The sequence below is a fragment of the Nomia melanderi genome, chromosome 13 (genome assembly GCF_051020985.1).
Source record: "Nomia melanderi isolate GNS246 chromosome 13, iyNomMela1, whole genome shotgun sequence".
Taxonomy (NCBI): domain Eukaryota; kingdom Metazoa; phylum Arthropoda; class Insecta; order Hymenoptera; family Halictidae; genus Nomia; species Nomia melanderi.
The window spans coordinates 5,229,529-5,257,401 of record NC_135011.1 but is presented as its reverse complement, the minus strand read 5'-3'; the positions used below and the strand labels follow the sequence as shown (position 1 = coordinate 5,257,401).

General features: G+C 31.7%; 7 protein-coding genes across 30 annotated transcripts; 4 read left to right on the top strand and 3 right to left on the bottom strand.

The window, feature by feature from the left end:
• The first annotated feature begins 1 nt into the window (after position 1).
• On the top strand, positions 2 to 3,849 carry ProRS-m (prolyl-tRNA synthetase 2-like protein, mitochondrial). 2 transcript variants are annotated; one of them, XM_076373174.1, is made up of 6 exons: positions 2 to 145; positions 2,140 to 2,391; positions 2,518 to 2,776; positions 2,864 to 3,045; positions 3,143 to 3,355; positions 3,464 to 3,748. In XM_076373174.1, the coding sequence occupies exons 2-6, from the start codon at positions 2,161 to 2,163 to the stop codon at positions 3,746 to 3,748; spliced, it is 1,170 nt and encodes a 389-aa protein (XP_076229289.1). In that variant the 5' UTR covers positions 2 to 145; positions 2,140 to 2,160. The 2 variants fall into 2 exon arrangements, with proteins under 2 accessions (XP_076229289.1, XP_031843227.1); XM_031987367.2 differs by lacking the exon at positions 2 to 145 and adding an exon at positions 1,898 to 2,047 and having other exon boundaries at positions 3,464 to 3,849.
• A 14-nt stretch (positions 3,850 to 3,863) lies between these two features.
• Positions 3,864 to 6,153, bottom strand: shop (sulfite oxidase). Its single transcript, XM_031987365.2, has 7 exons — positions 6,003 to 6,153; positions 5,316 to 5,939; positions 5,050 to 5,236; positions 4,792 to 4,917; positions 4,517 to 4,709; positions 4,242 to 4,442; positions 3,864 to 4,168 (listed from the first exon to the last, which is right to left on the bottom strand). Exons 1-7 carry the CDS (start codon positions 6,041 to 6,043, stop codon positions 3,864 to 3,866), a joined length of 1,677 nt encoding a protein of 558 aa, XP_031843225.2. The 5' UTR covers positions 6,044 to 6,153.
• On the top strand, positions 6,079 to 11,035 carry LOC116431630 (armadillo-like helical domain-containing protein 3). 2 transcript variants are annotated; one of them, XM_076373173.1, is made up of 11 exons: positions 6,079 to 6,220; positions 6,860 to 7,041; positions 8,093 to 8,378; positions 8,510 to 8,643; positions 8,739 to 8,949; positions 9,022 to 9,316; positions 9,396 to 9,613; positions 9,763 to 9,995; positions 10,055 to 10,181; positions 10,263 to 10,537; positions 10,609 to 11,035. In XM_076373173.1, the coding sequence occupies exons 2-11, from the start codon at positions 6,895 to 6,897 to the stop codon at positions 10,699 to 10,701; spliced, it is 2,019 nt and encodes a 672-aa protein (XP_076229288.1). In that variant the 5' UTR covers positions 6,079 to 6,220; positions 6,860 to 6,894; the 3' UTR covers positions 10,702 to 11,035. The 2 variants fall into 2 exon arrangements, with proteins under 2 accessions (XP_076229288.1, XP_031843224.1); XM_031987364.2 differs by lacking the exon at positions 6,079 to 6,220 and adding an exon at positions 6,386 to 6,532.
• Positions 11,036 to 11,059: 24 nt separating this feature from the next.
• On the bottom strand, positions 11,060 to 12,291 carry Hmgcl (hydroxymethylglutaryl-CoA lyase). Its single transcript, XM_031987368.2, has 2 exons — positions 12,144 to 12,291; positions 11,060 to 12,062 (listed from the first exon to the last, which is right to left on the bottom strand). The coding sequence occupies exon 2, from the start codon at positions 12,032 to 12,034 to the stop codon at positions 11,060 to 11,062; it is 975 nt and encodes a 324-aa protein (XP_031843228.1). The 5' UTR covers positions 12,035 to 12,062; positions 12,144 to 12,291.
• Positions 12,155 to 14,357, top strand: LOC116431635 (uncharacterized). 11 transcript variants are annotated; one of them, XM_031987379.2, is made up of 5 exons: positions 12,155 to 12,296; positions 13,202 to 13,532; positions 13,603 to 13,716; positions 13,786 to 13,942; positions 14,015 to 14,357. In XM_031987379.2, exons 2-5 carry the CDS (start codon positions 13,203 to 13,205, stop codon positions 14,188 to 14,190), a joined length of 777 nt encoding a protein of 258 aa, XP_031843239.1. In that variant the 5' UTR covers positions 12,155 to 12,296; position 13,202; the 3' UTR covers positions 14,191 to 14,357. The 11 variants fall into 11 exon arrangements, with proteins under 11 accessions (XP_031843239.1, XP_031843234.1, XP_031843235.1 ...); XM_031987374.2 differs by having other exon boundaries at positions 13,189 to 13,532; XM_031987375.2 differs by lacking the exon at positions 12,155 to 12,296 and adding an exon at positions 12,417 to 12,564 and having other exon boundaries at positions 13,189 to 13,532.
• Positions 14,358 to 14,825: 468 nt separating this feature from the next.
• On the top strand, positions 14,826 to 27,856 carry Cnot4 (CCR4-NOT transcription complex subunit 4). Of its 12 annotated transcripts, none has more exons than XM_031987348.2 (17): positions 14,826 to 14,972; positions 16,498 to 16,575; positions 16,814 to 17,097; positions 17,187 to 17,328; positions 17,436 to 17,555; positions 17,644 to 17,909; positions 18,243 to 18,352; positions 18,427 to 19,137; positions 20,114 to 20,302; positions 20,449 to 20,786; positions 20,953 to 21,246; positions 21,330 to 21,597; positions 21,782 to 21,844; positions 22,077 to 22,339; positions 22,449 to 22,596; positions 22,681 to 27,619; positions 27,724 to 27,856. In XM_031987348.2, exons 3-16 carry the CDS (start codon positions 16,868 to 16,870, stop codon positions 22,686 to 22,688), a joined length of 3,150 nt encoding a protein of 1,049 aa, XP_031843208.1. In that variant the 5' UTR covers positions 14,826 to 14,972; positions 16,498 to 16,575; positions 16,814 to 16,867; the 3' UTR covers positions 22,689 to 27,619; positions 27,724 to 27,856. The 12 variants fall into 12 exon arrangements, with proteins under 12 accessions (XP_031843208.1, XP_031843218.1, XP_031843217.1 ...); XM_031987358.2 differs by having other exon boundaries at positions 14,949 to 15,099; XM_031987357.2 differs by having other exon boundaries at positions 14,958 to 15,105.
• ohgt (E3 ubiquitin ligase component cereblon) lies at positions 25,557 to 27,542 on the bottom strand. Its single transcript, XM_031987177.2, has 7 exons — positions 27,392 to 27,542; positions 27,059 to 27,180; positions 26,627 to 26,953; positions 26,304 to 26,553; positions 26,071 to 26,216; positions 25,795 to 25,991; positions 25,557 to 25,716 (listed from the first exon to the last, which is right to left on the bottom strand). Exons 1-7 carry the CDS (start codon positions 27,462 to 27,464, stop codon positions 25,587 to 25,589), a joined length of 1,245 nt encoding a protein of 414 aa, XP_031843037.1. The 5' UTR covers positions 27,465 to 27,542; the 3' UTR covers positions 25,557 to 25,586.
• Positions 27,857 to 27,873: the final 17 nt, after the last annotated feature.

The following is a 27,873-nucleotide window of genomic DNA, read 5'->3' as shown; positions in this document are numbered from 1 at the left end:
CATCTAAATATGATTCGAAGTTATCGAAATAATATCTTGAACTTAACTCATTATTTCAGTAACATTTAATTGTTGCAAGGGAATATAATAAACAATTTGCCATCCGTGGAATGTATATTTTATTAAAAATTACATACATTTTCATGTTTGTATCATATTTTGTTATTTTTATATGTTAACAATCTTTGTTCACTAATTAATAATTAAATATTTATAAAGAATACGTTTATTAACAAATTGCTATTACAAAATTGAGCTTTATTGATAATTAAGTCAATTCAAGGTACTCATTTTATTTCTGTGATGTCGCGTCTGTTGCAACACATAGTATACATTTGAAAAACTACAATAAATAATCTAAAATTATATATTTACTTTCATATATATTGAATTAACAGTTATCACAATTATTCGAGTAATTATTACTCAACAATATCACAATTAATGATTGTTTTCTCAGAAGATTATAATAAATTATTTGAAATTGTTAAAATTAATTTTTGAACATAATATTATATGTTCCACAATCTTCAACAATTTTCATAAGTTAATAATATTCTAGTATCACAAACACGCATATATTGAGTCATAAGTAAGGTCCATTTCCCAAACATCTATGAAATTGTTATAACATATTTTAATCCACAATGTATTCACCATTGCTATCAATGACTTGTTGCCATCTGTCTGGCAATTTCTTAATGCTATTAGCATAAAAGTCAGGAAATTTTGAATTGAAGAAATTAGAAACAAATTCATGTGTATCGTTAATATTTTCAAAACGTTCTTCATTTAGCATCTTTTGTAATGAATCTAAAAGATGATAATCTGTTGGTGATAAGTCTAATGAGCATGGTGGTTGTGGTAAAACTGACCAGCCTAGCTCTAAAATTTTTTGTTGTATCATCTTTTCTGTATGTAATCTGTCATTATCATGTAACAGAATGACATCCTTCTGAGTGATTAGAGATCGGTTCTCTTGAAGTTTTTCTCGTACACGTTCAAGTTGATTAACATAAATTTCAGATGTAACTGTTTCATTTCTGTTTAGAAGTTCAAAATAAATAATTCCCAAGCAATCCCACCATACACACAATAGAATTTTTCTTCCATGAAATCTAACTTTTGATTTCATTTCAGGATTTTCATTTCCATCGCATAATTGTCTTTTGCGAACGATGGTTTCATATCTAATCCATTTCTCAGCACCAATTATAATTTTATCTAAAAAAGGCTCAATTCTGTGGCGAGAAATCAGGCTGGCTGCAATAGACATTCTTTCTGCTTTATTCTTTTCACTTAGTTGACGGTGAACCCCTACATCTACTTTGCTTACTTTCCCTAATGCATGAAGTTTACGCATAATAGTAGATTGTGATACTTTCAATTTTCGTGCTAACTCTTTTGCAGTTTGATGTGGATTTTGTTCCAGTAATTCATTTAAACCATCTTTATCAAAATCAGATGGCCGGCCCAATCGAGGTTCCTCTTTCAACGACATATTTCCAGAACGAAATTTTTTAAACCACCTTCGCACTGTTCGATCTGTTACCGTGTTAATGCCGTATACATTGCAAATTTTAATTGCTGTCTGTACAGAACTATTACCTAATTGAAATTCCCACAACATAATATGTCGAATATGTTCTTTTAGGTTTTCCATTTTTTATACTTTTAATAAATCACTCATTAAATATGATTTTCATATTATAATGTAAATGAAGCTACTTAACTGAACGACTGAATCTGAAAAAAATAGAAATTATTTACATGCTATCGACATTGGACATTACTTATGACTCAACATATTAACCCCATGTATACAACATGGCGACCAATGCTTAACGTGTATAGGTGTAGTTTATAATGAGAAGATTTTATATCACGTGTATGTAATAAACAAACTTATAATAGTAAACATATAAGTAAAATACTTAATTGCTGAAAAATGTCTTGCACAGCGATTCATAAAGTAAAGAGAGCATCAAAATTATTTCCACAATTCAGCATTCCGTTAAAATCGGGAAATGTTTCAAACAGTTCTGAAGTATGTTGATAGTTGTTTATAATATATTAAACTATACTATATTGTATTGTTATTTTTTAATAATATATTATGTTTTCAATTTTTTCGTATAGTATTTAATTAAATATGGATTTATGACACCTGTGAGCAATGGCCTGTATGCATATTTACCCATAGGATTACGTGTTTTAAATAAATTAACAAATATTGTTGAAAATGAAATGGAAAACATAGGAGCTCAAAGGGTATTACTTCCAGCTTTAACACCTACAAATTTATGGCAGAAGACTGAAAGATTTGACACTAATAAAACAGAATTATTTACTGTTCTTGATAGACACAATAGGCAGTATATACTTAGTCCAGTAAGTAACAAATAATAATTTGTACATTTAATTTCACTTATATATTTTATAGATTGTAGATATTCTTATTATTTATATTTCCTAATGTTAGCTACAAAAGTAAATTATCAATGTATTTTATCATAGACATATGAAGAAACAATTTGTGACTTAATTAAGTCCTCAGGATATATGTCTTTGAAGTTACCTTTGAAATTATATCAAATTTCTAACAAATGGCGAGATGAAATTAAACCAAGATTTGGGTTCCTTAGAAGTAGAGAGTTTATTATGAAAGATCTATATACGTTTGATGCAACTTTAGATGATGCAAATCAATCATATGAAACAGTATGTGAAGCATATAGTAATATATTCAAAACGTTAGGGATAAAATTTACTAAAGGTAGCATTATATGCAATTATGATTAGTATTTCTTCAATATAATTAATGTAGTATCTTATAATTTATTTATATCATGAATATTTACAGCTATTGGTGACACAGGAATTATTGGAGGTTTAAAGTCCCATGAGTATCATTATACATGTGATAATACCGATGATATTATTTGTACATGTTCAGCATGTCAATACGCTATTAACAAAGTTATGTGTAAAGAATCCAAGTGTCCTCAATGCAGTAATACATTGTTGGAACAATCTACTGCTGAAGTAATAAAATATATATAGATATTTATATGTTACTAGTAATTTTCCCAGTGAAAATTTTTGTTTCAAGAAAATAAAATCATAAAATCTTTTATTTAAGGTAGGACATACGTTTTTATTAGACACAAAATACACTGAACCTTTGGGAGCTGTATACATGCAACAGAAATTGAAACCTTTAGTAATGGGATGTTATGGACTTGGCTTAAGTCGGATATTGACAGTTGTGGCTGAGAAATTGCGTACAGAAGAAGGTGAACTTAGATGGCCAAAGAGTTTGGCACCTTATACTTTGTGCATTATAACACCAAAGGTACTAAGTTCAAAATTTTATTATATAAAGATTGCAGAAAATTTAAGTTAATATTGTATTCATTCGTCAAATTTCATTTTTTAATGTATTTTTATTACAATCTTTCAGTCTGGCAGCAACGAAGAGGGGGCAAATCAATATCTGAACCAAATATTAGAGATTGTAAATCAATTAAATATTGAAACTATACTTGACGATAGAACAAAGTTGACTATTGGAAAACGTATGAAACTGGCACGTCTTGTTGGATATCCATATGTTATAGTTCTTGGTAAAACAGCTATGATGTCACCACCAACATTTGAAGTTCATAACATAAATGATTCGTCATCTACGGAGTTAAGTTTGGAAAGTATAGCTAGTTACTTTGAAGCAGAAAATATGAAAACTTAATATATTTTAAATTCCTTATGTGAGTATATATAAAATTTGTAATATGTATTGTAATAAAAAAGCACAAGGATTAAATATTATTTAAGATACAAAAAAAGAAATTTGTTATTGCAATTCAATGTTCTAATATAACTTTAACTTTGTGATATGCATTACAAAGAAAACCTCGTAAGTTCCAAATATGTTTGAAACTTTCTGGTTGTACATTATAGGATGCATCCACAGCCTTTGCCCATATTTCTGACTCTTGCCAATCTTTATTAACAGGAAGATCTACACTCCATAGTGTCCAACTCCAATATCGACCCTCCTTGGCATTCTTATCTTCTGCATCTAAATTGGCTGTATGCCAAGTTAGACCTTGATCATTCGTAACATCAACTCTAATAATTCTTTTACCACCTCCTGACCATGCGTATCCTATTAATTTTATTCAATTATAATAGTGAACAACAATTAATGCTATGTATATAACTTTCAAGAGACACAATACCTTTAACATTTATCTTTCCATTCTTTACTTTAATTCTTTCTAATGGTTCTGGTGTACATATCGCAGAAATCACAGGCATCTCTTGAATAGCAGGCGCTTTAGAAAAATCTACATTATCCCAATTAGTGCTAGGGGAAAAACCTTTATAGTCACCTTGTTGCCATTGCGAATGGCTCTCTTCTTTAGAGACAATTATTTTTCCTGTAAATTTACAATTCAGAAAATTAAATTGTGTACAGTCATTATTAGAAATATAGTGCTTATTCTTTTATTACCTAGCCATTTTACATTTCTAGCACCTACAACACCAGGAACAATAACCCGTATAGGAAAACCATGATCTCTTGGTATTGATTGTCCATTCATTTCATAAGCTAAAATTACGTCTGCTCTGGGATCCATAGCTTTACTGATGGGTATACTTGCACCATATGGTGTACCAGAAGGATCTAGATCATATCCCTCAAACTAGTATAAATTATTTATAAAATATTTTTAATTAAAATAGTTTTGATGTATTATATAGTAATAATGATTTATATAATAGTACCTGAACATGGTTGTAGTCATCTTCATTAATTTTTAAATCTTTTAGGATGTCACATAGTCTTACACCAGTCCACGTAGCATTACCAACTGCTCCTATACCCCAACTGAGACCTTTTAATGGCTTTTCCTATAAAATGTTAGTGGCAATATAAACATATTTATACTATTATCATAATGAAAGTAAGTTTTAATGCAATATATCATGATAATTTACTATTAATAAAAATATAACTTCATTGGTGCACATGAAAATAATTACCTGTGCCATTTCAGATCGTCTATTACCACCACACATTATAGCAGTAGTTATTGTATATTTTGGATACTTTTTTATATCTTCAAAGCTGAAACATCTTTGTGTAGTTTCCTCTACAGCTAATTCTATACTGTATGTTTTTAGATCTATTTCAGGGACAGGAAGATGATTCCTTACATAGAATAAATCTCTAAAAGAAAGTACTAATTTGAAAACGATTCGATAGATAAAGTCATTGAAAGATATGTTTTAATTAAATATATATTAACATTGGTGTAATGAAACTTTCAACTAATAAAGAAGAAGGTGGTTCAGCGCAAAAGGGTTTACTTCCATTAACTTTTAAAGCTTTATGCCTTTGCGGTTCTTTTGAATATGGATCATTTTCATCAGTTTTATTAGCAAGCGCATCTACTTTAGAAATGTTTCCAATTCTCATTGATTCAAGCAGTTCATATATTTCTGAAGTATTGTGATTAGAAAAAATTGCCCAGAAAGGTTCAATAGAACTGCCAGCTGCCATTATTATTTTAGATGGACCACCGGGATGTTTGTCTATAAAATCTGTTATATCATACACTCCTTGTTTAAATGTTACCCATACACGATTCTTCTTATTATCATGTTTTCCAACTTCTTCTAAAGTATATGTTTTCAAATTTGGGTTAAATTCGCCACATTGTGCATTATGTTTAATTAATGCATGTGTTTCTTTACGGAATATATAATAACAACATACAGCTAATATAGAAGTACCAAGTGTAATATATGTAGTATATAAATAATTAGGATTGTCTTTAGGTGCATTCGTTTCTCTATTTGTTTCATTGCTTTTAAATCTACGTGGTTCAATATAATATTGGATATAAGTTCTCGACGTCCGCGTTGAAATTCTGAAATTAAATTTTATTGTACGAATGTTATAAAAGTGTATTAATTATAAAGAGTATATATACTTGTTCCTTAATTGATATAAAAGTCTCGAACTTAAAATCATAGTGCTTATGTTATTTCAATTGTTATCGCCAAGTTCTCGAATTTTATATAAGAATGAAAACAATGTAAAGCCGATAATAAAAACACATATGTATAAGATTTAGGCAAAGCACTCGCTTTTCGTTCGTGTGATGTGCTACCATTAACTTTAGTACAAAATCTGTATGTGATAATCTGTGTAAGTAAATATTTTAATCTTTTTTTCAACTTTATTATTACAGATTCGTTTCAAAAGTCGCATGTGTTGATAAGTGATTCTTATCGGTTATTTCATTGATGATGGCTCCCTGTCATTCTCGTGCAACGGTATTTTCGTAATTTCTTGTGTTATTGTTTTTTCTTACTTTAGTACCCAGAAACTCTTTAATATTAACAAATTACATTTCATAAATTAATCATAACGAATAAAAATACTTTAAAGTATACTAGGGACCGTCCAAATAAATTTGGACATTCCTCATGTGTTATCAAGAAATAATTTATTTTTTCAGTAAGTACTTAATAGTTTTTAATAAGGATTTTCATATCATATTAATTCTACTTTTGATATTCAACAATATTGTAAATTATTTGCATGTAATCATTTTATATAAATAATTACTATTTTCTAAAAGTAATTTCAATTTTTATATTAGAGGTTATATTACTAATTAAATTCGAATTTTAGAATGAAAATTATAAAAATATCTTAAGAACATTATTTTATTATCATGCAATTTATTACAATAGAAATTTGATATTTTAAAATTGCATCTATAGAAATTTGAATAACGATAGTTGCTTTAAATTTTTATTATATAAAATTATATGTTTACAGGTGAAATGAAATAAAGTGATTAAACTATAATAGCAATGGCTATGAGAAAACGGAGTGGTTCAGGCTCTAAACGCCAACACAAGGGAAAGCTAGTACCAATCTATGAGAGCTTTTTTAAAGGAGAAGATCTGACATTAGCTCATCCAAATTTTTGGAATGAATTGTTCCTTATAAAACCCATGGTTAGTATTTTTCAATTCGTTTCAATACTACATGAAAACTTTATTCAGCATTGTATAAAGCTTAATAATAAAGAACAAAATTTATTAAAACTTTTACAGATTTCTGATAGAAAATTAATATAGTATAAAGTAAATATAGAAATTTGTTAGGTTTTCCACCAATGCCATTCATTACCGAGCATGTTTCATCTGTCAGAGAAGAAATTCTTAAATAATCAAACAATGATGAAATGAAATCTTTATTCTTCAATGTATTAAACATTGTACTTAATGTACCTTTTCCTGTTTCTTCTTTGTACATTCTTCTTGATACTTTTGTTCAGTTGTATAAGAATTTAAACATTGATCATCATTCTTCTTTATATTAAATTCCTTTTTTTTGGAAGTCTCTGTTTCTAAATTCATGCGTTTTGCTTTTTGTTTAAGTCTATTATTTTTATCTATATGAAATATGTAAATAAAATAGTATAATGACCTGCCAATTAAAAATATTCCAGAATATTATAGAATTTACATACTCTTTGGCTCAATAATTTCTTCACATTCGAGTTCATTCCGAAAACTGCCTGGCATAAATTTGCACTTAAAATTAAACCATGCTTCACTTGTCTGTACTTTGTATTTCAAACATTTAAATTGATATATACATACTCTTCCATAATATTTTGTCACTTCCCATGTAGGCAATGACTATAAAATTACATACGCATAACACAGGATGAAAATACTTTTTGTAAAATATTAGTCTTACCTGTATTATTTTGGTAACAAATTTACCAATCATGGTGGCAAATGGTTTATATCCTATTAATACACAGATTTTTAGTACTCAAAATTATGAGTCAACAGTAGCATTTTGAAATATGAAGAAATTGTTTAGATAACCAAATAAAATGAAAAATCTTAGTATATGAAATTTTCTTGTTGACAAGAAAAGAAAAAACTGTCAAAGGAAAAACAGATGAATCACTATCATGTACTTAGTGATTTTTAAACATCAATTATCTATTTGTATTGTGTATTATTTGTATTTTTACTTTAATATGTTTAGGTTCCACATATAGAAAGTGAAATTTTACACATGACTGCAGAACAATTAAACGCAAGCAAAGAAAATTTAAATGCCTTGGTCTGCCATTGCGTGGATACATTAGTTGATGAACATCCTTTCAGAGTTGTGTATGCTCTACAAACATTAGCAGCTGTTATACAATCCATGTATAAGAAAGCTAGTCAAGGGGACTGTGGATTTAACTTAATCGATATCCTAGTAGGATTTGATTCTGCTGAACAAAGGATGACAACTTTAATGCAACATTGCAATAATTTTTTAACAGGTACATATTAAAATACCTTTTGAATTACCTTATCATTCATTTTATATTCATTAAGAAATCAAAGATTCAAATATGCATCTTGTACTGTCTTTCAAAAACAAGCTACTCACTAAAATTTTACATAATTCCAGGTGAATACCCTGATAGCTTAAAAGCTTTATGCTTAAAGTTATTGTTAATTATTGTAACCGGCATGGACAACGTTAGTCAGAACACTTTGTTGGAGTACGTTATGCTTAATAGTGTTTTTGAATCTCTGGTTCAAGTAGGTGTTAAATTGGTATATGTATTTTTTAAAAAGAAAATCATTCAAAACTATCAATTACTTTAAGCATTAACATTTCTCAAATTTTTATATAGTTGCTGAGAGACACAACAGCTAGAAATCGCCATGGCCATGACGCAGTATTGCTCTTAACACTTCTAGTCAATTATAGAAAGCATGAAAGAGCGAATCCTTACATTGTTAAATTGTCAATTCTAGATGATGAACTAGCTCTGAACGGATATGGCCAAGTAATATCGAGTTCATTGATGGACTTTTGTAGACAATTTGCTCAGCAAAGAGCAGGTACAAAATATTTCCAATTAGCTTGTTAAACTGCGTCTAACATGTACGATAATAAAACACGTGTGTACATAGAAATACAAGCATCTTGGCTGTCTTCCTTGACTAGTATAGTTGGAAGTATATTTGTTGGAGAGGAGGAAGCAAAAACGCAACAAGTCCGCGCAAATAATGCATTGTTATTAGCACTCTATGAATCTACACACTTGAATCGTAATTTTGTGACTACCTTGGCTTACACTCAAAGCGATACGAGTGCTCCGCCTTCTCCGAATAATACGTTAGGGCCAAACGCCGTAGCACCTGGAGCACAATTACCCGACGTAATGGCTCAACCATTTAATTTGTTGGCGACGTTCTTACAGTATTGGTAACAAGTTACATTATTGAAATATTACAATTCATAATTATACGATACTTTTTATTCTAAAATATTCTCATTCTTGCAGTTCAATAGTTATGCAAGTGATTAGAACAGAGGCAATAATGAGTAATGTCAAATTGTGCTTCCTTATATTAAGCTGCATTGCTGAAGATCAATATGCAAACAGTCTGATGCATGATGCAAACTTGGCTTTCAGAGTACAACTACATAGAGTACCAATGCATCATAGGAAGATTCAAGACAAAGCGGCACCCGTGCAACCATTGGCTGCTACATTACTTGGTACAAATATGATTAGCGTACAGATATCTGTATGGAACTTTCTCCATTTTTATTAGTCTCTTCTTTCTTTAGACTGAACGTAGAGCAAGTGGTATATTAAATGTTATACATGTTTTTGCCACGTCGTAATAATTATTATCAAATTGTAGATTTGCTGGTCGAATTTGTTACATCGCACATGATGAAAAAATTCCCGCTTGAACTTTATCATCACTGCATCGGGGTTTTACAAAGGTTGCTCTGTTATCAAAAAAGATGCAGAGTTAGACTTGGTTATCAATGGAGGGATCTTTGGACAGCATTGATCAATTTACTCAAATTTTTAACCACTCATGAAAGTCACCTTATTAAGAAAATGAATATTTTCCCGTTAGCCATTCAGGTAAATTAACATACCGCAGCTTCAAATAAATTTATTTATAAATCAAACTAATCTTGTAGGTTGTGAATATTTTAAATTTGTTTATCACTTATGGAGACACGTTTCTATCTTCACCGAGTAGCTACGATGAATTGTTTTACGAGATAATACGAATGAGGCTTATTTTTACGAATTTAAATGCAATGGGTAGGTAGAATGCAAGTAGGTTGATATATTTAATATTCATGTAATGATGATAAGTGATAGTGATACAATTTACATGTAAAGCACTCCGATATTCGACAAGCGAATCTTATGAGTACAAGGAACATGCACTAAAATTAACAAACTGTTTGGTAAACATGAGAGATATAGTGAATCATTTCCCACCAAAAATAGCAGCATGGTTAGCCAGTGAAAGTTTATCTACTCCCACGGAACAACAGATTCTAGCAATCATAATACAGAATTATGACAGCCTTACGTTAAAGTTGCAAGATAATTTAGATCAGTACGAAAGATATTCCGAGAAGCCAGATCACGTTGCATTCTTCGAAGAAATGGTAATATTTTATTAAATATACAAACGGAAAATGTGGTATTATAGTTGTATGGTATTTTGTATTTTGTATAGGTAACCGGAGTCGTAATTGACACAAGAGGATCAATAGATTTGAGTACCTTAGATACACAGGCAATATTACAGGAATTATCGAATATTTCGTAACACAGGTTATGCAGAAAAAATGAACTGGGGCCTGTGCATCAGTTTGTTGTCATGATGTATCATAATGTACTTTCTTTTCTAATACAGTCGGCTTTACATGTATTCCTTAATATTTCAAGGAATGTAGTTTATCGAATTGCGAAATGTCACGACGTAATATGTTTTGTCATTACGCTACATTTCTATGAATTCGTGTACACAAGATACAACGAGTCATTATAATTTAATAATTATAAAATTGGAAACTATTTATTGCAAACATGTAATAAAATTTCACGCTTTTCATCTGGTAATTACGAGATATAAAAAAATAAAATTTTATTAAAACATTAAACTAATATCTTTTTCAAATATACAATTATACACGTGTTTTCGCTTGTTCTTTCGCAAGAATCGCAACACCTGCCTTTGATTGATTTTTCCTTTCGAGGTGATTACTAATAAAATTCCCGATTTTTACTATTTTATCGAGGTTTACTCCCGTTTCCATCCCTTGCCCATGGAGAAGATAAAGCAAGTCTTCAGTAGCAATATTTCCAGAAGCACCAGCTGCATATGGACACCCTCCCAATCCAGCAACCGATGAATCAAATATCCTTATACCATATTCAAGGCCAGTATAAATATTTACCAGAGCCTGGCCATAAGTATCATGGCAGTGAAGAGCAAATTTATTCATGCTATCTGATATGTGTTTTAATTCGTGCAGAACTTCCTTTATTTTCACAGGAGTTCCTACGCCAATTGTATCCCCTAAAGAAATTTCATAGCATCCAAGTTGTAACATCAATTCGGATATATTAGCTACCATTGATGCTTTGGTTTCACCCTCGTAGGGGCAGCCAGCAATGCAAGATACGTAGCCTCTAACTTTAATATCATGTATCTTAGCTTTTTCAATAACTCCTTCAATATTCTTTATGCTATCATTGATAGAACAATTAGTATTCTTTTTGGAAAAACTTTCAGATGCTGCACTAAAAACAGCTATCTCTTTTACACCAGCTTTTAAAGCACTTTCTAGGCCTTTTATGTTAGGCACCAATACAGGATATGAAATATTAGGCACCTTGTTAATCATTTGAAAAACATGAACATTGTCTGCCATTTGTGGAATCCATTTTGGAGACACAAAACTGGTTACTTCTATACTCTTTAATCCAGTTTCTGATAATTTATTAATGAAATCAACTTTAATCTCAGTTGGCACAATATTTTTCTCATTCTGCAGTCCGTCCCTGGCTCCAACTTCAACTACTTTTACAAAATCACTAAATTTTCTTAAGTGTCTAATAGAACTGCCTATATTGTTAATATTACAAGTTTTAAACATTTTGAATTTTTAAAATTAATGTATATCCCTAAAAATGTTAAATGCACTAAGAAATTTTACAGAAAAATAAATTTAATATATAGATAAAGTATCGTGTATGTGTAATTACCGCATGATTCCATACAGAGAATATATTCGTAAGAGATAAGACGTAGTGATAAAATATTAAATAAGCAACGTGCTTGCAACATCTGATAATATATTAGTTTAGTTTAATAAGAAAAACAAAGATTAGAATAGAAATACTATATTTATTGTAACGGTAAATATAATTTACATAAAATTATATAAAAGGTTACATCAAATTAGTATTCTTAAACCAGGTATTATTATTGTACTTAAGTTGATTTGAATTATAAACAAAATGTTTCTCTTGGGGGCGCTTGTATAGAAATATACCGGTAAAAGTTATAAATAATTTCTACATTGTCTAAAATATGTCGTTTTCATTGATAAAAAGGAAATATTAAATCGGCCATAGACTATTGTGATATAAGAAAGAGTTCTTATATGATTTTTAAATAATTAATGTAAGTAGGACAATTATTTTAACTACCAATCATATCTTTGATCGCAATACAAAATTATTAGTATGCAAAAATGAGTTCTGTAGTCTATACATTTTTAAATATTTCAATAACTTAAAAACTAATAAAATAACAAACTTTTACGATAGAATACGTAGTTGCACACCATTCTTTAGTTTATTAAAGATATCTGCTTTTATATTAAAATTCCTTGTAAGCATTACCTATTGTGGAATTCTAATATGCGTAAGTAGGTATAAGTAGAACAGTCAAAAATACGTGATGTAACTTATTTTGATCAATGTAGTAGTAGTAGTTTCCATTTACCGTGCAACGTGTTGTTTGTTATTCATGTGTTTTGTATACATCAGGAGAAAGTATATGGAATAATAGCACATAACAAAGTTTTAATTATTACATAAACACAATTTATATAGCTATTTAATTTTTTTTAATTATTTTGTTTATATAAGTAGTATATTCGGTATCAGTTTTTTAAATATTGTGAACTGTACAAATAATTAAAAAATCCGGCGTTAAACGTGATTATTAACAAACTTTGTTCGATAAAATTTAAAATATTATTCGGTTTAAAGATTAACGAACAATTTGCAACATAATTTATAGTTTTGCCAAACAGCATGAATGAGTTGGATAGTGATTCTTTGACAAAGTTGAATACACAGCTGAACAGATCTATGGTTTTAATGGATACTACAACAGACAATGAAATACGTTCACCAAAAAGTAGTAAAACCATAAAAATTAATACAAAAGTTCAACCGAGTAGACTTTCTAATGGTTCTCCGGGGCAAAGGAAAAGTATTCTGAAGAAAAGTGACATAAGAAATGATGAAAGAGGAGATGAAATACAAGAAGCAGAAGACGTAGAAAATAATAGAGAAATATTAAATAATACTAATAATGATAGAGTATCAATGAGTATGCCAATTACTTCTAGACCTCGAAATGTAAATACAATTTGCTTTGTAAATTTTTATCATTAATTTTTGTGTATTCAATGTTTTAATTTTACTTCAGATCGATGATTTGGTCAGAGAAGAAAATTTAATTGTAGAATCTAAAAATTCTACATTTAATTTAGATAATCTTTCTGACAGTGAAGACATGTGGGTAATGGATATTCCTACAACAGTAAGTCAAATGCATTCAACTACTTGAAATGCAAATAAAGTTATAATATAAATAATCTTATGCTTATAGATAGATCCAAGAGATCTTAAGGGACAGACATTAGTGTTTGGAGAAAAGTCAAAATTTAAAATTAAAGAAGAGAAATATTACGCAGTGAATCATGATGTTAAGTGCAATATGACTTGGGTATTTAATACTGGAAAAGTGAAATCAAGATATAAACCAGGTATCCTTTCTTTTTTATTTAACTGAAAATAAAATTAATGATTCCTGTTAGTAACAGAATTCTCTTCTGCAGTTCATGTGAAGCCAATGGGCGCGATCAGCGTTAGGCGGAAACTTTCAGGTATTTCGAAAACAAAACCCATGCAAATAGAAAATTCTAGCGTACCATTTCCTGAAAATCTGAAAGTCCGTCATCCTTTATTTGGTGTAAGTTATGAAGGTAAAGTCGATAAGGGTACACTAAAGTAACTTGTTAGATATAGGGGACTATAATTGTGAAAAACAAATGCTGTATCTTATATATTGTTAACAAATTATACTATTAGTCATTATATACTGTATTACCCATAAAAGTCTACATGCTCAAGTTTTTTATAAGAAAAATTACACTGACCACAAATAAAATATTATTTTACTATAATTTAACAAATATGTACGAAATAAAACATAAAATAATTTTTTCCATGATAGGCCATCTTTTCAACAAAATTTTATATTCTGGCCTAAAAAAAGGGATTTTCGAAAAACTACAAAAATCCCGTACATTTAATTTTACATTCATTTAAACAATTTTGAAGCCATAAATTCAGTTCAATCGCATTGTACCCTATTTTAATCGACGTTCGGAATATTTACTCTCAGCAATTGGCAGTCGTGCCAGATCGGTTACCAATTATTTCCAGATACGCGGCAAATATAAAGTAGGAGAAACCGTGGTCTAAGAAATTCCTCGTTTAACCGTTCCCTTCACTGCAAAAAGTTCTGGTATCCATAAAACGCGATGTGTAAGTACGAATTAATGAAACACGAGCGGAAAAACGTTGCACGCCGACATTCTAACGTGTGCAGTAACAGAATCGAAGCTCCGCTCGACATGCGCTTTCAGAATTCTTCGTCTATGCGCCTCTCTTTAAATACCAGTGTATGTAATGTCCGCTTCTGCGCAGTCGTGGTGCGCATGCGACCAGATCTCGAAGACTACAAAAATTTCCCAGTACAGAAAAGAGATTTGTTAGTGGAAAAGTTGTAACGTAAGTAAACAAGGATCGAGGAATTCGAAACGTCGGATACGTGTATTTCTCGTTAGAATCGTTGAGAATGGTGGCACGCGGTTGACGAGACACGCCAGTTGTCGAAGAAGTTTATCCCATTGAACAAGTTAAGGTTAAATTCAGCCAGGTATACCCTGTAACCAGTCCAGGGTATTTAGCAACCCCTCTGGCGACAAATCATTCAATCCTTTGTGACGTTCGTGGCGAACTATACTATGTTACTTGGACTACTGTAGTTTCCTTTTACATAAACTGCATACTTAGGGGGACCTGTGCATTTGTTGGGGGTCTGAGTTGTTTGCGCTTGAACCAGCATTATCAGTTCATTCGAAACCAAGTACGTAGATGCGAGATCGGTGAGAGCCTCTTTTCTCTTACGCTTCACGCGCAAGATCAAGACAACGACCATTGACTAAAAAGGGACAAAACTAATGATGGCATCGTTGTTCTGTTTTCCTTTTTCTCTCTCTATCTCTCTCCGTCACCCCTCCGTCTCTCGTTCTCGCTCGTACACCTCATCTCTACACTCCCCTCATCTCGCCTCCCACCATCTTGCTCTTTCTCCTTCCCTCTTTCCTTCCCCCCCTTGCACTCCGCCACTCCTTTCATTACTTCCATTTCTCATTCTCTCGCTCGCTACTAGCCTTTTCCCCCCTTCAAAATCGTATCGCGAAACGTCGAGACCACCGTCCTTGCGTATGCGGATAGTTGCATTCGAAGCTCCGGGGAATTTACGTGTCATGCCCCACCACGCCGACTTTTCACGGATTTTCACGTAGGTTTGTGATATGGCATATAGTACCATCTCACTTGCTCCCTGACGTTTCTTCGCTTCTCTCAACGCCACCAACAGCTGTTTCGTCCGATCGTCGCCCTCTCGTATAGTTCGTGTCTCGTCGCAGGAGCGAGCGAGAGAAAGAGGGAGAGAGAGAGGGTGAGAGAGAAAAAGAGAGAGAGAGAGAGAGAGAGCGAGAAAGTGAGTGGGAGAGTACAGACGGTGGCCCTACCGCAAGTTTTTCGTCGTCGAATCCCAAGCTCGAGCGTATAAACTTGTCATTTGTACGTCCATCGTAGGGCGTACGCTATCATTCTAATCGGTTGAAATCTGGAGCGTCCTTTGTTCGTTCGCTGTCCCGTTTGACAGCTCCTGTCAAACGGACCTTCCTCTCCAACTGTTCGTCAAATCTGTCAGCCAAACAGTTCACGGTTTCGTTACCCTCTGTTTTCCGCGAGAAAGGTTCTGCCACGATCTCGCCTTTTTCCTTTTTTCCTGGTACGCGCTAATTCAAAAATAACTTTGACAATACTCACGGTTACAAATAACACGAATCCGCTTCGTGGCCGAACGGTGAAAACGCTTAACAAGTTTCTACGGGCAGATCGCAAAATCCTTCACGGACTTACGTGGAATTTGAGTCGAATACGACCGTTAGCACTCGTTTAATACGTCTGACTCATAACATTCCCCATTAATAACACATTAACGTCTTGTAATTTGTTTTAGATTGTGCAAGGATACTAGCGTGTAAGAAGTTACAAGTACAGTCAATTACATAGTATCAAAGTATCGAGCGAACTGCACGTAAGTATATTGGATTCATTAAATGTTCGCGTCAGCAATGTACTTGGAAAATGTTATTTACGTTTTAAAACATATGTTTCGCGTTACTTCCATCCTAGGTGTGTGCTTATTTCATTCAGTGACAGAATTATCATGTTTCAATGCTTCAGCTATGCATTGTTGTATATATTTTTATGTTTTTATGTGTTGATTCAGAATTCCTTTGACGTTACATGTGAGTTGTTTCATTTATGCGTAGGAATTACGAATAGGACACTTACCATATTGTGTGATACAAACAATAGAAAGGAAAATGTCAGTATTGAATCAAAGCGGAGAAGATGCTGTGGAATGTCCATTGTGTATGGAGCCACTAGAAGTGGATGATTTGAATTTTTTTCCGTGCACCTGTGGGTATCAAATATGTCGATTTTGCTGGCACAGAATTCGAACTGATGAAAATGGCTTATGTCCTGCCTGTCGGAAGGCCTATTCTGAGAATCCTGCCGATTTTAAACCTCTCAGTATGGAAGAAATTGCAAGGTTAATGTTTGCTTCAATATTATTGTTATTATTAACTTATATACTGATTGAAAAGCAAATGCTGGAATAATTTTTTATTTTATTGCCAGATTAAAAGCGGAAAAGAGATTGAAAGATCAGCAGCGTAAGCAAAGAGTAACAGAAAACCGTAAACATCTAGCCAATGTGAGAGTAGTACAAAAAAATCTAGTGTTTGTAGTAGGATTACCATTGCGACTTGCTGATGCTGATGTAAGTACAAACTAAAAATGAATCATAGTGGTTTTATTACTATAATGTTGTAAGTGAAATATATATTTAGAAGATTTTATATTTATCTTATTAACTACTTCTTTTAGGTATTAAAACGACATGAATATTTTGGAAAATTTGGCAAAATTCATAAAGTTGTAATAAATCAAAGCACTTCCTATGTAGGGTCTCAAGGCCCTAGTGCTTCAGCTTACGTTACTTATCAAGTATGTTGATAGTTGTATTCTACTAATGATATCTGTATTCCTTGTGGTTGTTACACATATTTACATTTAAAAATTATTACATTATTAGCGTCAAGAGGATGCACTACGTGCTATAGAGGCTGTGAATAATGTTATTATGGACGGACGAACAATAAAAACGTCACTAGGGACAACAAAGTATTGTTCACATTTTATGCGTAATCAGCCTTGTCCGAAACCGGATTGTATGTATTTACATGATCTTGGGGACCAGGAAGCATCATTCACAAAAGAAGAGATGCATCAAGGCAAACATCAGGAGTATGAGCGGAAGCTTGTGCAATCATTAAATGCTTCACATGCGTCTGCTCAACGGTAAGACTGTTTCTATTTAAAGCTAGTCAGTTAAATACAATATAATATTGGGTTAATGTAAACATTTTGACGTTTTCCGGAGCAAGAAAAAATATTATGTTCATTTTTCTCTTCGAAATCACAAAATTTTTACAGTAATGAAATAAATAAACTTATAGAAAGATGGGAGATGATGATAGCAACTAATGGAAATTATATAATAGATTAAGTCAATAAAAATATTTGAAAAATTCCTCTTTTTATTTCTTATAAAAAAAACGTCATAGCTTTTGCATCAACCTAATAGATAACATATAATTATTGAAAGTGAAATTTTCTATTTCTATCATATAGGAAACCAGCGCCATCGCCATCCGTGACAGGTAATATTGTTCGAGAAAATGGAACTTCAAATTCTCAAGCCAAAGAAGCTTGGCCATCGTTACAGACTGGACAAATAAATAGTGAGTTCCTCGTTCGCGAAACTAAATTAAAAAATAAAAAAAATGTTACGTAAAACCAACGAATCTATTCACAGGTACACAAACAAATTGTAAGGAATTGTCACCGCCATCGCAAGTAACATCGCCACCAAATAATATGACAAATGGAAGTGGCACAACAAATCAGCAGAGTCACGTATCTTCTGGTGGATCCACGCATCAACAAAATAATAATAATAAAGGGGAAAGCATGAATTTACGGAGAGGTAAAAGTAATAGTGAAAGTAAAGCACAGGCAGCGCGGAATAAACATAAAAATTGTCAAAATAAAGAGAAACATAGTACAAGGACAACTTCCCGATCCGAATCGAGCTCTATTGGTGTGCAAAACAATGTACAACCACAAATTAATGGACAAAAAGATATTAGAACCTTTTCATCCGAAACAAATAGTGATGTATTACAAAAATTGGGTAATAAGTGTAAATTGGAACAGCAGCAACAATCGCAACAACAGCAGCAACAGCAGCAACCACCGCCACCGCATCAACAGCAACAACAACCACAACAAAATAATAAAGGATCCAAATTCGTTCAACAACAGCAACAACAACCGTCTCAGGAGCTTAAAGTAAATGGGATCGTGCAAAATGGAGAACGTCGGCATTCAGATAGCGAGACAGATCAACAACGCGAAGGTAGTACACCAGCTAGTACAATTTCAAGTACAGAAGATTCAAATGTGAATCAACAAGTGGAACATTTAGCAGAATCAAGTGAGGAGAACAATGGTGCTGCTATTTTGGGTGAGTTTCTTATATTGGTGATCATTTCTATATGTATTGATTTTTTGCTGCTAAAATAAATGTACAGTCGAATTGGATTCAGTAATAGTTAAAAAGTATTTTTTTATTTACATTGGCATTACGAAAAATATGTATTAGAGTGTATTGTATAAGAAGTTCGTAGAACGGTAATTGAAAGGAATTTTCAATTACTAGAGTTTGGAGATTTAAAAGAATTAAGTCCAAACTGAGTTCTGGTTACACAATTTCTTGTTACCGTATTTCTTTTTTATGTTATTTTCTATCTATATTTTTTATTTGACAATATCTTGCATGTACTTTCGAAAAACAGATGTATAAAAACTTAAGCTACTGAGTTTAATGAGAGGTTCATAAGAGGCTACACATGGTACATATAATATCTCAATCATTTTAGTTAATGTCGTTCAGAATATTTGTAATAGTTCACGAGTCATTTTAAAATATGTGTCTATTTCTTATAATACTATGTAATGTATATACTTCGAATACATAAAACGATAACATTCGAGCAATGTATAATACGTTGAAAACAGCAAACATGTTTAGCTGCGTCTCATAACTGTAGAATAGAATTTACATAGTTATAGATATATGCCAAAATAAAGAGGATTCTTTGGAAAAAACATATAGTAACTGTTTTTTGTGTTTTTGTACACACTCGACTTTATCCTTCATGCAAATTATATCGTTTGGCATATGTGTAGACAATGTGACTGGAAAATGTTCTACTTTATTTATCTTGTTGCATGACAAATGTTTAGAAAGGTCTGTTCGTTTTATAAGTATATGAAAATTCAAATTGAACATTTTCCAGGCACACTTTTATACATTCTTGAGATTCATTAATGGTGGCAGAGAGGAATACTGTTAGAAGCTGTTTATTCTGGCATTGAAAAAATATCAAAATGACTTGATCGCGTCTCGTAGTGTAGAGATTTGTACCTATCATCTTTAGGTTCCTCTCCGGCTAGCACAAATTCATCGCAAGGTGCCAATCAACAGCCACCACCAGGATTACATAATGGGTCTCAAATGCAACTCAGTCATCGGTCGATCTTTCAGGCGGACAATAACAGCTTCTTCAGTTCGAACACTTTCCAGAAAATCTCTACCACCACCTCAGTACCACCTACTTCTTTAACAGGCATGTACATGATACAGTTTCTCTTAGTGTCGTATCTGTGTACACATTTGGACATTTTATCTTACTATCTTGTTTCATACAATTCGTTGTATTCGACGTGAAAGTTAAAGCAAACCAGTGACAATTAAATTTTCTTGAACATATAGCAAACCCAAACCTGAGTTGGTCAAGCACGGGCTTAACTTCTATTCCTGACTCGTTGCCAATGGTTCAGTCCAGTGAAGATTGGCAAGCAGCTTTTGGTTTTCCACCCGAAACATCACGAACGAATCATATTGTACAAAAATCGAGTCCTTCTAGTTCGCCAGGAGTAACATTCAATTCCGATGGTTTCGTAGACGAAGAAGTTTACACCAATCTGCAGTATACCACAATTTCAGAACCCTCTGCTAGTTTTACCTCAAATTTGCTCGTTAATTCTCCCGCATCGAAATTTATGGCCGACTTTCAGCAAAATTCTTTACAACAGAGGCTTGCTATGCAGGTGAGTAATATAAATTATATATTTTATTAAAAGAAAACAATGATTTTTTAAATATTTTTTGGTGAAATGGTTGAAAAGATATTAAGAGATCAATAGAAAAAAAATACTTTATAGTTCTTATACCGTTGAATGCAAATAGTAACGATGATAATTATGATATCTTAAGGCACAACAAAATCAAGAGAACTGTGAATATATAAAACAAAATGGTCATGCTACTTTGGAAGAAGTTCGAAATCACAAAGAATCTGGTTCCGATATAAAAGCTGACGATGACTTAGGCTTTGATCCTTTTCACGAAACACAAAAAGCTTTAGCTGAACTTATGGAAAATGAAATGCAATTGCAACAGCAAAGGTTGTTTCAACAGCAACAACAACAGCAGAGAGAACGAGAAGAGCAAAATAGGGTACAACATCAACAAAATATTGCGAACCTTGGTCAGCAGCATTATCCGCAGGTATACACGTTATAAATGTATCAATTGATACGATGCATTGTATTGCCACCAGCTTTATTACAATTATATCATTTTTAATGTAGGTTGCCCATATAGCACATCTACAACAGCAGGCCCAACACTTGCAAAATCTACAGGTTCTCCAACAATCGCATTCCCTGCTATCTCGTCTTCCACAAAATTTATTACAAAGTGGTACACAGAGTTCTGCTCAGAGTAATGTGACTGCAGCCAGTTTGGGACAACGTAGTCGTCATCCACCACCAGGTTTCCCTGGTTCTACACCAAATCACATGAATTCTTTTGGTCTTGGTATACCGCGACCGGCTCCCACGAATGGTGCTCTTTCGGGTTAGTATTTTCCTAGTCCTTTCAATAGTTTGTGACTTCTGTAAAATTTCTTAGCATAATAAAATGTACTCTTGTGGTGAGCAACAGTGTTATCCAAGTATAAAAGCAAATTGAATTCTTGTGAGTTTGACAGGATCTATTATAATGTTATGCATAAGTCATTCGTCTAGTATGCTGTTTACAGGAGCACAACCACCGCAACAAAACGCGTATCTTCCAAATGGAAACCCCCTTCTGAATTCGCAAGGTAATTTTCAATAATATTGACACCTTGCATGTGTTAATATGAACTTCATAATTTATTAAGTATCAGGTCGTGTAATATCAAATGTCGGATTTTTCTTATTCATAAATGTTTTTACTCCCGTCGTTGTTATTCCTTAAACAATTTCATTGTCGATTACCAGAGTAACTTTTTACAAAATAGTTTGATCGAATAAATGTCTTTTAGAACATCAAATATTTCCTTTTTTTCACAGGCATTAGTAAATGTGCGGGTGATGCAGTTTATACGCTTAAGGATTGGTGTGATATTAATAATCAACAACAACAGCAACAACAATTTCATCATCAAGCATTACACCAAAAAGGAGGGTGGAACAACTTTGGACCTATTGCGGATTGGACCTCGATTGATCCAGCTATTGTTAGTTCTTCTAGGCCTCTTCCATTCCAAACTACTAGTACATGGCAGTTCCCACACGTTCATCCCACACATACTGTTTCACATAATGCGCAACAGGTATTGAACATATTTTATAAACGATTTAAATTTATAAGGTCTATCATTACTGTCAGTATAATTAGGAAACATGGAGAATTTATTGTATTTTCGTTTATCCCCCTATTAGGAACCTCAGAACGCACCAACTCAACATTGGGCAATGCAACCACCTCCAGGTTTTGCTGCACCAGCGACTACGGGACAATTGAGTAATCAACCAAGCACAACTGCACAGCCGCACACCAAATTAATCTCTGCAGGATCGGAAATTGAAAGTAAGTTTCTCAGTTATAATTAAATATTTCCATTTATCTTTTTTTAGATGCAGCAATGAAATATACGAAGTGTCTATATTACAGATCTATAGATAAATACGAGTACGCGAAATGTACAACTGTATGATAAAAAAAGCATCCATACGAGACGAGATGAAAGTCAGCAGTGATAACAAAAAACTACCCGACAGTCTGTTCCGTACGTTTTCCTGACTCATGTCTATATCTTTCAATTATAAGTTTATTTTTAATGCTTTATCTTTTCTCACTGGATGAATATTTGTCGTTGAACAAGTATTGAAAGACGCTGAAATATAATTTAATGGATACTTTCGAATATATGCGACGAATATACTCCTATATATGTTCTCGACGATATTCGCATATTTAACCTATAGTAAATTCGAACTCTCTACAAGTCTGGCAGTCTTGTTATTAAGTAATTAATTGCGTTTTACCGTAGACCGATAAAGGTGTCAAATTAAAGACAATGATCATGATTTAATAATTAACACTTAAACAAGGATACTTATAATGGTATAATTACAAAATATATATATATATATATTTATATATGTATATATATATTTATCTATATATTTGTATATATACATATATATATATATATCACTCAGACTCAAGTAAATTTATTCAAGCGAGGAACGAAGTATGCTTTATTGTGTAAATAACATTTTCGAAACAAATGTCACAAGATAAAAAGTGCACACGACCACCATATTTCAGGAGCGAGTTTTCTCCTAAACCGATAATAAAGGTTTCGTTTATGATAACAAATTAAAAATTTGTGAAGTTGTGTTATAAAAACAAACGATCGACATTTCGCACGTCTTTTTATTTAAACTGTAGCGACGTATTACATTTATACTATAAAAGTGCTTATATAATGGCGACGTTAGAACAAATTTTTTAACAGAACATTATCTATTTGTCTGCTCCTAGGCAAAGGGTTTCTGTTGTGTATATATATATATACATGTATATATATATATATGTATACATATATATATATTATATATATCTATATATATATATATATATATATTATAAGTATGTATTATTATTGTGAAAATGCGCAGATAGACACATGCTAATAAAAGAAACTAAAATGTATAAATTAAAGAAGAAATGACCTGTTGCTTTTTTTTTAAATGGTTGTTGAATCTAAAATTGTGATTATTCAATCTCAAGGTGTCTCAGCATCAGATTATATTCAGTACGAATTTTGTTGTACGACAACGTGAGAACGTTGTGCGTGCTAAGTATTTTACAGCTCTTCACGTTCGCTTTGATTTTAAAGCGAAATATTTATAGAAAAAAAACGACTGTATCATAGTGAAGCTTGGAAGGGACAAAATGTAAGAAAATCTACAATTAGAGTTCGCTAGTTTCAACTTTAACAGATGCACGTTAAAGTTCATGCCGGACAAGTGTATAATTTATAGTAGATACTTCGTCGCATTTTTTGTAATTAGAAAGGAACTTGGCACAGTTTAGTAAAGACATGTAGAATCGATCAGGAAACCAATGAAAATTTTGAATAAAATTGGCGTTGGTATTCAATCGTCGTGTTACTCAGAAAACTACGAGCAACTGTCGAGATGATTTAATACAGAAACAGTCAGCGCAGCCGAATCTCGAATCCATATACAAAACGATTACGATATATATACATATATAAATATATGAATATATATATGTATATGTATATACATACATACATGTACATATATATTTGTATATACATATATATATATATGTGTATATACATATATAACGAAATACGTCTCATAGTACTATAACACGAAGCGTTAACGTCGAAATATTAAAAAAAACAAACTCTTACGGCAGATTGTTAAACATATCTGCTGTTTCAACGCGTCTAAGAAAATACGATACATATGCGAAGAGAATGATTGAGATAATAAAGATATAATTATAACAAATTTAAGTAAGTAAGGTAATCGAGAAATATACGATATGCGCAAGAAATGAATAGACAAACGTATTTTAATTAGCGGTTCCCATCGTTCCCTTCGAATTTACCTTTCCCTTACGAATGATGTGGTTTTATCTTTTAAACGAAAGTTAATACAGTTAGAGAAAATATATTTCTTTATTTTTGGTTGTTTTACAAACTTGTATAGTTCCATTAAAATTGACGTTAAACGTTTTGCAAATATTTTATATAACTATAACCTTTAATTATTTTTAAACGCACTACAGTCCATTAATTATTATGAGATATTCTCTACCCTATTTCCATAGATCGGTAAGGTTTAGTAAAATACAGTAAAACTGTTCATTTTTATGATTTACATGTATTAAACTTATTATATTCTAGACATATGTTTTGCCTTTTACCTTATTCTATAATATACATATATTTGGATTAGCAACAGCATTATAAGGGGAATAAATGTATGTATATATAAAAATTACGCATTGGTGAAGAAAGTAACTCTATTTAAACATTCCATTACGATTTACTATCATTTCATTGCTTTAAGGAAGAAGAATTACTATTACACATACGTAAGTCTCTCGTATGTACAAAGTAATAAATGTTTATACTAATTTTGCAAAAAATATAAGAAGCAGTACAAATTGTTTTGTAAAAATAATGGTTTACACTGATTTTTTTTTAAATTATGTTTTAAATTATCAAATTTATATAAATATAAAATAAGATGTAAAAGTTATCAATCCTTTATAACAGTCTTGTTCTACTAAAATTTTTTAAATAAAATTTTATATACATACAAATGAAAAATCGAGTTGCGTGGAAATTCGAAGTATATTACATTCTTCTTCTCTGTTGAAAATACTGCACGTTTTATTACTAAACTTTTAGGGGAGCTAGGCAGTAGAAACAATTTTCTTTAGCGGCACAACAATAATATATACAAGGTTGTTCAATTGAGGTACAACAATAAGAGCAATTTCTGGTTGAACATTTAATTCGTTCATATTTATTTGTATTTTATATTCTGACGTGATAAGCCCCAAAACGTTTTAGGTTTCAAAAATGATTCAACTGCCGTAAATTTCCATCCCATATGAGAATTACAGTTTTTACACATAGCTATCGTCCATGCATATCTGTAAAAATTCAAATTAATTCATTAAACGTGACTTAGAAAATAATAAAGATTAATAATATAGAAAATAATTTTTTACCCAGGGAACCATGTATATTCCGTCGACGGTGGATGATGACTTAGTATTAAACCTTGTGCACTATATAAAGTCACAATATCGTGTATAAAACCTGCACGGTTACAATAAATGCCAAGTGGACCTTCTGTACTCATTGGAAGCATGTTCGACTGCCTTCCAATAAGAGCATTACAGTTATTACAGGCAAACAGTTTATCCTATGGAAGTGACAATCGTTTATATATAATTCTATAAATTTATGATCAAATGAAAGGTATTTGTTTTATGTATACACACATGTATTAAACATTTGATTCCCATTTGTAATCTGGAAATTGCACAATCATAATTTAATAAAATTTTTCTTGTGGTATCATCTAACAACATATTTTGGGCAACCCAAAATGACAAATTTATAGGATCTTCTGGTATACTGCTTCCCACTGAAATTATTTAAAATAAATTAGTTACAAACTTAATTGTTGAAAAGATTTTTCCGACTTGTTTAAAGTAGCATTAGATATATTTACTACGCTCAATAAACTGGAGATGTTTCCGTATTCTTAAAGAAAGTCTTAATGGATCATATTGTCTGTATACCCAACCAGGCCAAGGAGTTACAGCAGCATCTAAATTCTCTACCCTTTCTTGTTTTTTGAAATCTTCCTCAGTGCTTGGACATATTCGTAAATAATCTAATGATGCTAACCGGTCATCAAAAAATGGTGGTCCAAGTGTTATTTCTGGTAAAACTTTAACATTGGCTGACATCCGATAATCCTAAGTATATTTGTACATACATGAGAAATATAATTTAATATATAATATTATATAAAATATAGTTGAAACTGACCTCTACATTGAGTTGCAAAATCTTGAATCGTTGTCTGCCCTTAGCTTTCAAATTATAACCTTCTTCAGGGCCTTTATCAATACATTCATAAATTTCAGCTGTTACGCCTATGGGATAAATGTTGCTATATCTGAAGCATACAACACCTATTGTACGATTGCCTTCAAGGCAAGCTGGCATGTCAATAGCATGTGTGTCAACTGTCATTGGTAATGTTTGACCAGGGAATAACATAACACAGTTTTGGTTCAGTAATGGCAACCTCATATAAACTCCATCATCAAACATTGTCCGTCCTCTAAGCTCTACCAAGTTTTGTCCTAAATACTGATAATATATTTATGTATTATAAAATATACAAGTTAAGATAACATTTTGAATTTTGAAAATAACTTCAAAAATATAGATATATCTAAAAACTTGGAAACGTACAGAATGTGTAGCCGGTAATGTTAAGTCAAAAGTTCTTTCAAATGGCTGTTCGGCATTTTCTTCTGTAGGTTCTTCTTCGGCATTGTGTTCCCTAATTATTCTTTGTATGGTTTCTATGTATTCTATAAAACAGGTGTTACATATATTACGTTTCACAAAGTATCATATCAAAATATAAAAGAATATAAAACTACTGAAAATGAAATATATATTCTTTATTTGATTAACATCTTAGAAATTGTACAAGTTACAATAATACGCAAAAACCGAATACATAACCTAACTATCCAACAATTCAATATATAAAAATGAAAACAGTGAAAAATATTATACCTGATAAATATATATCATAATCATACTCTCCAGGATCAGAAGCTTCGCTATCACTTTCTACGTCGGAACTCATTATCAATTATAATTCGCTAGAACTTTAAAAATCGTAGAAAATTGTAAACAACCAATATTTCCCTTCCAGCAAACGTCAAACACACGAAACCTTCTACCTACTTGCGAACCATTGCGAACTTCGCCACAAAGGATCTTTACAACTTCCGTCTTTTTGTAAGTTATATAACTGTGAATGTAACTGTGTAGAAAATCGCAATATCGATAGTTAAATGAAGAACGAAATTTAAAATTTAAATGTATAAATTTTTTATTTTTAGTGTCGGAGATTTTAATGAAATTAAAATGTGATGCAGTGAATATAAGATAATTTTATTACCCTATATCTTATAAGTAACTGAATGTGTTATAAAAACGCTTCTTTGAACGATTAAATAAAAAAACTTTTATACATTTTCGTATCATTTTAT